At 41.8% G+C, this 12,050-nt stretch overlaps 1 protein-coding gene across 1 annotated transcript in view; it reads right to left on the bottom strand.

Moving 5' to 3' along the window:
* Positions 1-12,050, bottom strand: part of LOC124774968 (E3 ubiquitin-protein ligase SMURF1) — a 167,819-nt gene that overhangs the window by 101,111 nt on the left and 54,658 nt on the right. Inside the window, exon 5 of the mRNA XM_047249693.1 lies at positions 6,621-6,876. Within this exon, the coding sequence (XP_047105649.1) occupies positions 6,621-6,876 (256 nt within the window). The remainder of the gene's footprint in view (positions 1-6,620; positions 6,877-12,050) is intronic.

Genomic DNA, 12,050 nt, shown 5'->3' with positions numbered 1-12,050 from the left:
ATGTGAAGGTCGCAGTCATAAATAATTTTGAATTATGTTAACTATTATTTTTGTATTATCTGAAAAGAAGAAACTACATTGGAAGAAACTGTATTTGAAACACCAAGATGAGAGAAACACGCTGAACCACGTCATTTTCTGCAGCCGACAATGATGCATTGTGGAATCATACTTAGACAACTGAAGCCAAGACTTATATTTGCTTGCAAACGTCTAATGGAAAAGGTACTGTCACGAAATATGGCAAATTTAAGTTTATAAAAAAATAGTGACCATATTTTCAACTTGTGTAATAGCCGGGAAGCCATATTTCACCCTGATTACCAACCCATTCTCTGAAAAGCACAAATCAACAGCACTTTCCATTTCTGCAATATTTGCAGAGCAAGTTCACTCTGTGCTTGAGCACAGGATTTGTTTGCCAGAAGAGTGCATAGAAATAGAAAAGATCAGACTACAGGAACAACACCTGGCAGGAGAGGCACAAGGATGGGCAGTCAAGGTGCTGGTCAGATGCGATACATTTGATGAATTCACGATAAGGTTTTGATCCAATTACTAGTCTATGGAGAAGCAAAGAGAGAAATGAATGGATTTTATAGATGCTTCAGAGTATGAAAGGAACTTTAGATAGGCCATGTAAGAATGTTGTGAATACCTCGACCAACCTGTCAGTGAAGAAGTCATTATCTGTTGTCTATGTAAGAAGTTCCCAAGGAAGTACCGAAGAATGTGAGCATTACTGACTGCAACGCACAGCAATTTTTGAGCTGTGTAAATGAAGTCAATGGCTGGTATGGGTGAGTGCATGTTGAGTTCCAAGAGAAAGTGGAATACTGAGGAATGTTACACCTAATTATGAATACGGGATGCGAGCTACCACTACAAATCACGGACATGATGCTAGAGGTAGAGGTAGAATTGGTCTCCATCAAAATAGTAGGTCTTGCTCAGCAAATGGCAAGCACGCTCAGAAACAGGTGACCCTGATGCAGAAACAAGGAGACAACCGAGTTTGAATCATGAAAGCTAAAGGTACGGCACGGCTTACACAGGTAGGTGGATGGGATAAACCTTGTACCTGAGTCACAAAGACAGGCAGACTGCAAAATAATATGTATCAGTATGCATGAGAAAAAGCTAATAAATACAAGCATAGAACATTTAATCCAGTAGGAAGACATTTGGACAGTTGGGCTTGACAAAGTGGAAAGACGGAATATAAGGGAGACTGAAGCACATATGACAATGGATGTTGTGAACAATGAAAGGCAAATGCACCCAGGAGGAAGTTCTGCAGAACAGGGGAGTGGAGGTAAGCTGTGTACCACTGCAGACGATTTAGTGGAGAACTGAGGAGGAGAAAAGGGAGCAGAGAAGAAAGTGAAAAGGAGAAATAAGATAGACGATTCAAATTTAGGAGTATATAACTGTTATGATGTTTCAAGTATTGATAAGTACGGTAGTGAGTTGGAAGAGGAATCTGACATTGAGGATGACAAAAAGGATTTAGAGATTAGGGCCATAGTCCATAAGCTTGCAACACATCCAGAGCAGAAGAGCTTTCGAGACAGATAACTGGTAATGATGAAAGTAGGTTCAACAATATGCAACAAAAATATATATACAACCAATGGGAGATAATAATACAAATAAATATGACTGTCAGGGAGTGGAAGGATGTAGAATTAGTGAGCTATATGTCTATACAGAAAGGGAGAAAAAAGTAGCCAGCAGCTGACGAGAAATGAATACCCAGGTGAGGAGTCCAGAAATGGGACAGAAGGTTGGACACTATTTCGTAAGGGAAGAGAACTAACTAAAAGTTAACTAACTAAACCACACTGTCTAAGATGTTACTTACTGTATGTTTCTGCTTCAGTCTAGACGGGTTACTTTTTTTCCAATGTTGTTTGCAAACATTGTTACTTCTTTGGTGACAATACTCAGTAAATGTGCAAAGATGGCCTATTAAGCCGAAAACCGTTTAACACAATAAAAGTAATATTGCAGAACAAAAGCAAACTGGTGCTTTTCATTTATTTTAATGTTGTTCTACCAAGAACTGATGAAAGATTCTGTTAACATGATAACTAAAAGTTTATTCATTAGTAACTAACAGGGAAATGGTGACCAGCCACATGGTAGTAAATAGTATAGAATGAAACAGTTCGCAAAAGCAGTGTGGGTTAGAAGAGAGAGAGAATGACTGAAGAGAATTTATTGGAAGAGGAAGTAAATTCAGAAAATATAAGGATGGGGGAATCTTTCATCAAAGTGAAGATTTTTAACAGTGTACAAAACGGACAACTGATACTGGAAAAGAAGTAAGTTCCATTTCTGAGTGTATGTATTAATAGATTAGGGAACAGGATAAAATTGTGTAAATATTTGTGATTGGAGTAAAGACAGTGGAAGCCACTGACAAACTGAGTAAACCTATTAAGAAAAAACTACGTGTGGTTTTTTATATACAGCACATGTTGCCGAAACAAGAACTTTTGTCATCCCTGAGTGAACATCTGATTTTTTGTATAATTGCTTAACTAAATAATGCATAGAAATTAACAACAATGGAAAGACCTGGGTAGAATGAAACATAAAATATGGGAAAGGTGACCATTCAGCTACAAGGGTTGGAAAAAAATATGGAAACATCATGAGAAACACTTGTTCGAACATGAATGCAAATGCCAGCCAGCCTGCAAGTTGTGCTGTTGTATTTGACCATGAATGGCAACTGTGCAATGTCCTCTATGGGTTGCAAGTGTCGATCATTGTCAGAACAGTGTTTTCTGTGCTTGTGAGAACATGATGTTGGAGCTATGTGAATTTGAACTTGGGCAACTTGTTGGTGTTCATATTGCTGGTGTTTCCTTAACCAACATAGCTGAAGTACTTTGTGTTTCAAGAGACATTGTATTGAAGATTTATACTGCATACAGGGAAAGTGGAAGAACATCGCTACGTCACAACATGGACAAAAGTGTGTCCTGAGTAATCATGACAGATGGTCACTGAAAAGAAAAGTGATGAAAATAAGGTGACACCAGCTGCAAAAAGTCACTGCAGAACTGAATCTAGCACTCACAAATCGTGTCAGCACCAAAACAACACTAAAGGAGCTCCAGAAATTGCAGGGTGAGCTGGAATTCCAAAACCATTCAACACTGGTGCAAGTACCCACAACATGAAAATGTGCTGAAGTCATAAAAATCTGGGATTATGGAGTAACGGAAGGAAGTCATTTAGCAGGATGACTTGTTTCACGCTGTTTCCAACTTCTAGTTGGATTTTGTATCTTCAAAGAAAAAAAAAATAAGTTATTGCTTTCAGATCTAGGAGCCAATTTCCAGCAAAATAGCAACAAACGATAAGAAAATACAAAGAGTAAACTAGTGCCATATCGTAGGAAATACTATCAAATTTATGACAGAAAAGGAGATACGAAAAGAAAGCTAAAAGATTTAATTGTGTTAACAGAACAATGTGTAAAACATTCAGAACTGAAGTAAGAGACAAACGCTACCAAAGTTCCACAAAACAATGTCAGTGCCGACTATGACATTTGGGAGTGAATCACTGCCTATAACAAAAATAAATGAATAAAGAATAAAAGCACTGCACACTGGAGATATGACTACTCAGAAGTATAGCTTGGTGCACACTGAAAGGAGGATGGTTGCTGACATCAGTGAAGATTAGGGAGCGAAAAGGTTAAATGAGCGGACTAAGGAATGCAGGAATGACTGAATGGACAATGTCACAAGAATGGAAGATGACAGGATACATGAAATAATTATGAATTATTGCCCAGTGGGCATAATGTCTTTAGGAAGACTGAGGAAAACATGGAAAGGTCAATAATTTCAATAAAGAGGAGATGTAACAGATAAATGCCTGATACATTCTAAAAATACGATTTTTTTAAAAGTAACAGTGATGTAATAGGTTTTGAAGTTAAATATAAGATCCTGGTCCAGTGTAAGAGGTGTCCTGAAAGCATTAATCTGGTCAGGTTAAAAAAATAAATAAATACAATATTTACATACACTATCATAAATATAAAAATAATTATCTAAGTACATACTCTTTCTATGATAAAGTATAATATTCAGTAAGGCTGAACTTGGACGGAGAGTCACTGAGTCAAAGACGTGATATGCAAGCTAAATCAGTGAGTGAGCCAAGAGCACAGACAGCAGGGTGATTCCAAAGTTGCTTTGTAAGCTATTCAATTCAATAGGGATCGGACAGCGATCGAGATAGGCTGCTGCGAGGCATCAGCCAACGATTGGGTCAACAGCACACTCCGAGTGTGTCAAAAGATAAGAAGTAACAATTCATTTAGTATGTAAACATTATTGAGCTTCTGAAATTTTAGGCTTTCTTTTCAGATCAAGAGCAAAAATGTACAGTGTAAACGATAACTGTTTACTATGTACTACAGTAGTGTAGAGGAAGTCCAGATGAAGAATTTGATATTGGACACTTGTGGTCTATCAACTTGAGAAACTACCTCAAATTAGCTAAAAAAAAACCTAAATTAAGGAGCGTGCACACGACACAAAGTCTTCAGTATTCTCTTGTTCTCTTCATGCTAACTATTAGTCCTAGAGAAAAAAATGAATAGGATCTTTCATAGGCAATTTAATGTAGTTGAATTTTGTACTAGGGTAGTTTTTGTTAAATGTCACAATTTGGAGTTTTTCAAGGAAAACATAAAAGTGACATACAAATTACATTAAATATCCTACAAAGAAGGTTTTTTCCCCCCTCTAGGATTAGTAGTATGTGTGAACAGAACGAGGGATTACTGAAAATCCTACATGAAGTGCATGTGCTGTAGCTTAGGTAATTTTCATAGTCCAGTATGAATTTGTTTCCCATTTTATAGACTACAAGTGCTCTGCATCAAACGTTTTCTTATCAACTTCCTCAACAACACTGTGGTACTTTGTAAACAGTTATCATTTACAGCCAGTATAAGGTGCAAAGCATTTCCTGTGTTAACGCATTGTTCTGAAGAATTTAGCTTTCTTCATTTTCGATTCTTTTCACTGCTAAGAAAAGCTCCACTCCCTAGAAAGATACACAAATCCATATATGTAAATGATCAATAGCACATTTTTTTGTGGCCTGGGAAATGTTTCCTTCAGCATGTGGCACATAGGGTGCTGTTGAAGAAGCCTGCGACAGAATCTTTGTTCTGGTCACTATTGTCACCACAGAGAGAGAGTTAGGATCAAATGAGCTAACGCTATTTTTTTCCAAGTCTCCGACGGATTACACCTTAGAAGGATCTGGCACTTCGGATCAGTTCAGGAGTGGATCACCCATCCCTGACAACAGCAGTGTCCAGCTGATGGGAAAAGAAAACCAGCAAAAAAGAGGGAGAAGGAATGTAGGGGCAGCAGGAAGAGTAAGGAACAGGAGGGAGGGCGGGGGGTGGGGAGGGGGGTGGGAGCAGGCAAGAGCAAAGGTTGTACAGGAGGGACTGTGTGTGATGGGGCACCAGTACTGCTGCCAACCTGTCTCATTCCACATGCCATATCAGAATCTTGACACATTTGGGACAACAACAGGGGAAGAACAGACACACAGGAAAAGGAGAAACAGGATGGCATAAAAGACCAGACAAAAGACAAGGAAACAGAGGAGGTGGGAACTTGGCGGCATGGAAGCAAGGCCGGAGATCTCCTAAACCTAAGCCAATGCTAAACAAGGGACTCCAATTCCACAAGGAATTCCCCCCCCCTCCCCTCTCTCCCCCCCAAAAACTTTCCATGGTAAGTCTTCACAGTGGACCAAAATGTATTCATTAATAAAGCAGGCAAAGTACAGAAATACTCTGCACCAAGCAGACTAAATTAAAGCCCTTTTCCTGCACGCGCCCACACACACACACACACACACACACACACACACACACACAAACGCGCACGCGCTTCCTACCCAAAACATAATGAAAAGTAATCTTGGTTTACAATTTCAAAATACAATTCTCTTGGTAATTGATCTCATTCAACATCAACATGTCATTTAAAATATTTGCGCAGACAACTGATCATGTACAAGGTTACAGAGCTTTATGGCATCAACTCAATGTAATTCTCGAAGTGCTTCAGAAATGTGTTATAATTTTGCTCATTTTAGTAAATCTGGTTAATATAACAGTGTCTATATCCCCCATGGTTTGATAACTGAACTGCAATTAATATTGGGTTCATGTGTTTTATTGTGATTATGTCCCATATGATTTGACCACTTTTTCACCTTCACATTTCTCAATATGAAAATACACGGGGGAAACACACACACACACACACACACACACACACCCACACCCACACACACACACACACCGTGAAATACTCCTATCCTGTGATATGTAATTTCTTTATTTTTTTTTTTTTTAATGCTGAAGCATATTAGCCTGAATCTTCCACGGAGATTATTTTTGAGAGGCCCCCTGTGTCCTTGAGATTAATGTTGAAACTTGACAAAATCAGTAGGATGTAGGATCTAGCATCACCTTTTAAATATTATACAAAATATGAGACTGGAACAGGAATTTTAATAAACAAAATTTGTCCTTGGAGACGGCAACACCAAATTACCTTGTTGGCCTAAACCACTGAGTAGTTTTGGTGTGATGATTTACGTAATAAAGCCAACCGTCAGAAGTTCTTCGCTCTTCCCATCCCTCGGGGAGGTCCTCAGGGCAACTGAGGTCTCCCAGAGGATCCACAACAGCATTGTGGCCACCACCTGCGACACCACTGTGGCCATCACGGGAGAGCAAAGAAACTACAATTTGACCTTTCACTGGATCGGGACTGTCTAAGCTTAACTTGCACAAATCCAAGCGCTGATCTGCAAAAATTATACAACACAAACATATAACTGACAATATTTAATGACATAGTAGCATAAAGTCAGTCAAGAGTTTTATCCCATATATTACTTCACAAAGTAGGTTCTCAGCATCTTACATTGTACTACCACTGTGATAGCTACTATAATGTGCAAGTTTTCAAAGTGAGTTTCTGCCTTTCAACGTACAATTTGAGAACTTTCAGCTGAAAATTACTTATGATGGTTGGATCTCAACTACATTACCACGATACTACAGAAATGAGATTACCTACTTTACTGTGGAACTATTTGTCATGGTGTATTAGTGTAGGACCATTTCTCACCCTTAAATTGTGGCCTTACACAGTGACAATTCATCGTAATTGATAAATGTGAGAAGCAGTTGACATGAGGTTTATTACACTTGCGACTGCCCTCTTCAGAAAAAGGAGGGAGTCTACATACTGTAATATTTTGAGCAATGGAAGGACTGAGTGCAGTACTGCTCATCCACTGGAACTGAATAGATCTATTGAGAAGAAACTTTTGATGAAATATTATTAAAATGAAATGACAAATAGTTCTTTAATAACGCAAGTAGTCTTATTTCTATAAGTTAAGACAGTTTTTAGTTTTAATTCATTATTAACTACAAATATATTGTATCTTACGAAAATTATCTTCAGTAGATCAAAAGGGTGTGAACACAGTCCGACAAGAATTATAAGAACATATTCATATATTTTATCATTAAAAGTTTGCTTAGTGACTAGTTCAATAGAATGGTGTGCAGTCTGTGCAAACCCTAACATAATTTTGTGAAGATCCTACTGAGCAAACGGAGCAATTTTCTTATTGCTTCTCACCTCAATCCTTCCCAATTCACTGAGTTTTTATAAATATGTACTAATTTAACCAAATTATATTGATATATACTGACCAGATGTACAGCTACACTCCTCCTACAAGTTAACAATTGCAAGCTTAAAGAACCTACTTTCCTTTTGTTGCACCTTTTGTGGAAGGAAGTTTTAAGTGTTAAAAGGTGCCATCAACACAAATTCTTCAAGATAGTTAACTACCTCAATTAGGCGATCACAGGGAAGTACACTGACCACAACTTCACCTTCTGGATGATACGTAAATCTACTACAACTCTGAATTTCTTATTAAAAAACAAGTCTCCCAAGACTCATATAATGTTTTCAACAATGATGATCAAAGCATTAGCATTTTGGTAAATTGATAGTATATGTTGCACATACCTCCATATACTTTGATGATACACAATTATATAACCAGTACCTTCAGTAGGCACAATGTGTAGTACATGAAAACGTTTATATGACACACTAACCAGCTTTCAGAACGAATACGGTCTTCCTTGGAAAGGAAGGAGGACTGGTTGGGAGAGGGTAGGTCACCTAGATACCAGGGTGACCAGGATTCACCTGTAGTGAGGATAAGGGTAGCTTAAAAAGGCTGCTCATGGATGATGTGTAGATGTGAAAATAGGAATTTTGCCCCACCAGAGAATTGCATTGAAATGCAGGGAGAATTGCACTTCGTGCAAGACCTTTTTTCCTCTATATCCCACAAACACCACAGAAGTTATTCCCTGATGTCTTAACATGTCCTACCACCCTCTCCTTTCTTCTTGTCAGTATCTTCCAAATGCCCCTTTCTTCACCAGTTCTGCTTTTAATCACTTAATTCAGTTTCATATTAGTCCACCTAATTTTCAACATTCTTCTACATTGAAGCACCAATGTCCTAAAAATTGATATGTCTCCACTACAGTGTGTGGATCGCCATTAAAATAAAGTTCTGGTTCCGGATGAACAGTACGACACCGTCAGAAGCGTCTAACACATGCCTTTGCGGCCAAAAACTGGAAGCCGTGGGCTCCCTGTAGGTGCCGCTCAGCAACACCAGTACTGGTGGAGCAGTACGAAATGCAGAAGTTGTATGCATACAGAGTGGGGTGAGACAGACAGCCCCACAGCTGCTGCTAGACCATTAATGGCTACTAAAAATAGACACACACTCAATACAGAGCCCTGTGGGACCCCATTCTCCTCAATATGGGGCGAACTATGGGATGCACCAACTTGGACATGGAAAGTAGGAAGTGACAGGAAATTCTGGATAAAAATCGGGAGCGGGCCTCGGTGACCCCACTCGTATAATGTGGCGAGGATATGATGTTGCCAGGTGGTGTCATTGGTGTCGTGTGCTTTTTGTAAATCAAAAAAGACGGAAACCAGGTGTTGGCATCTGGAAAAGGCTGTTCAGATGGCAGACTCAAGGGACACAAGATTATCAGTGGTAGAGCAACCCAGGCAGAAACCGCCCTGGCACGGAGCCAATAGGCCACATGACTCCAGGACGCAACCCAACCACTGACACACCATACGTTCCAGCAGCTGACAAAGAACATTGGCGAAGCTGATGGGCCAATAGCTATCCACATCAAGTGGGTTTTTGTCGTGTTTGAGCACTGATACGATGGTGCTCTCCAACCAGTGCAATGGAAAGACGCCATCACACCAGATCTGGTTGAAGGTGACAAGGAGATGTCACTTGTAGTCAGACAACACATGTTTAATCATCTGACTGTGGATCCGAACTGGCCCAGGAGATGTGTTGGGGCAATGTGCAAGGGCACTGATAAGCTCCCACTCTGTAAATGGGGCATTGTAGGATTCATTGTGGCTTGTAATGAACGAAAGAACTTTCCCTTCCCTCTGTCATTTGAGAGTGCGAAAGGCTGGGGGGGTAATTCTCTGACACAGAGGCTCGAGCATAGCGCTCAGCAAAGTGCTCGGCAATCGCGTTTGCATTGATAGATAACACATCATTTATGTTAACACCAGGAACACCTGTTGGGGTCTGGTACGCAAAAACTTGTTTGATCTTTGCCCAGACTTGGGAAGGTGACGTATGGCACCCAATGGTCGAGACATACCTCTCCCAACACTCCTGTTTCAGTCATTTGATAAGTTGGCGAAACAGGCACGGAGTCGTTTACAGGCTATGAGGTGCTCCAAGGAAGGGTGCCACTTATAGCGCTGTCGAGCTCGTCAATGCTCCTTAATTGCCTCAGCGACTTCTGGTGACCACCAAGGGACTGTCTTTTGACGGGGGCACTAATGAACAAGGTAACGCGTTTTCTGCCACAGAAACGATCGTTGTAGTTACGTGCTCAACCACCAAATCGATGTTATTGTGTGGGGCAGTTTCAATGGTGACAGCAGAGGTGACGGCTTCCCAGTCCACCTTGTTTAAAGCGAATCTGAGCAGGCGTCCGTGGGCCTGACGCCAGGGCAGTGACTGGAAGATGGGTAAGTGGTCACTATTACACAGGTCATCATATTCTCTCCAGTGGATAGATGGGAGAAGTCCTGGGCTGCAAATTGATAAATCAATGGCCGACTAACTACCTCGAGCCACACTGAATGTCTGGCAGCCCCAGTATTTAAGAGCCAGAGGTCGAACTGAAACAGCAATGTTTCTACATCTCTGCCTTGGCCAGTAAGCACTGTGCCACCCCACAAGGGGTTAAGGTATTAAAATCTCCCAAAAGTAGGAAAGGTTTAGGGAACTGATCAATTAGTGCAGCCAATGCATTCAGGGGTACTGCATCATCTGGAGGAAGATATACATTACAGACAGTTATTTCCTATGTCGTCCTTATCCTGACAGCCACAGCTTCGAGAGGGGTTTGAAGGGGCCCAGGTTCACTGCACACTGAGTTCAGGACGTAGACACAAACTCCACCTGACACACTATTGCTATGGTTCCTGTAATATCCCTTATAGCCATGGAGGGCAGGGGTCCGCATTGCCGGGAATTAGGTTTCCTGGAGGGCAGTGCAGAAAGCAGGTGTAAAGCTTAACAGTTGCTGTAGCTCAGCCAGGTGGTGGAAAAACCGGCTGCAATTCCACTGGAGGATGACGTTATCGTGAGGCTGGGAAGTCGCAAAGCGCACAAGGAGGCAGGTTATGCCTCGGGTCACCTGCTGCCACCGATTGAGTATTTGTAGCCATTTCTATGGTGGATGAGGCATCGGTGAGATACAGGTCCGCAGGGGACTCTAAGATCTCCACCGCATCCTCAGATGCAGAACTGATAAGGAGTGGTGGTGTTGGGGCCACCAGAGGGTCCTGTTTCTTAACAGACTTCTTCTTAGTTTGCTTGCTCTCTCACTTATCTTTAGGGGCTTGCTGGGAAGATTTCTCCACAGCAGCTTCAGGGACAGAGGAAGACAGTGAAGCTCTTCATCTAGCAGCTTTCGGCTCCTTGAGCCACTGGCGAGTGCCCGCTGTGGCATTAGTGGAGACCTTGGGAAAGAGGGCTCCAAGGGACCCCTTCCGCACGAGAGGAGCCGGAGGCCCTTACGCACGAGAGCAGCCGGAGGCCCTTCCGCACGAGAGGAGCTGGAGGAGGCTGTTGCTTCTCTGACAGGGGGGAGGGGAACAATGTCCCCTGTGTTTGGGGGGGCACCTTGTTCCTGAAGTAGGTGCTTTGGGAGCCACAGAGGAAGATCTGCCCCCTACCACCAAGGTGACAGATGTATTCTGGTGGTCTGGAGCGCCCACTGTTCGTGGCACAGAGTGAGGAACCACTGGCACTTGGGACGGCGATGGTGACTTAGTCGCAGCATATGTCGACGTCAACCGAATGTGGTTTAATCTTTCAAATTTACGTTTATCCTCTGTGTAAGTCAACAGGTCCAGGGTCTTGTACTCCACGATTTTATGCTCCTCTTGGAGTACTGGGCAGTCTGGTGAGCAAGGGGAGTGGTACTCTCCACTGTTGGTGCAAGTGGGAGATGGCACATATGGAGTATCTGGGTGCAGTGGACATCCGCAGTCTCGACACGTGCTGCTGGAAGTGCAGCGGGAAGACGTGCCCGAACTTGCAGCACTTAAAGCACTGCATAGGGGGAAGGGACATATGGTTTAATATCACAGCGATAAACCATCACCTTGACCTTTTCGGGCAATGAATCACCCTCAAAGGCCAAAATGAAGGCACCAGTAGCAATCCTGTTGTCTTTGGGTCCCCTGTAAATGTGCTGGATGAAATTAACACCTTTCCGTTCTAAATTGGCATGGAGCTCGTCGTCAGACTGCAAGAGGAGATCACGATGGAAAATGATACCCTGGACCATGTTGAGGCTTTTTGGG

This window comes from Schistocerca piceifrons, chromosome 2 (assembly GCF_021461385.2).
Source record: "Schistocerca piceifrons isolate TAMUIC-IGC-003096 chromosome 2, iqSchPice1.1, whole genome shotgun sequence".
Lineage (NCBI taxonomy): Eukaryota > Metazoa > Arthropoda > Insecta > Orthoptera > Acrididae > Schistocerca > Schistocerca piceifrons.
The sequence above is the reverse complement of the archived record's forward strand: the minus strand, read 5'-3'. Positions and strand labels throughout refer to the sequence as shown.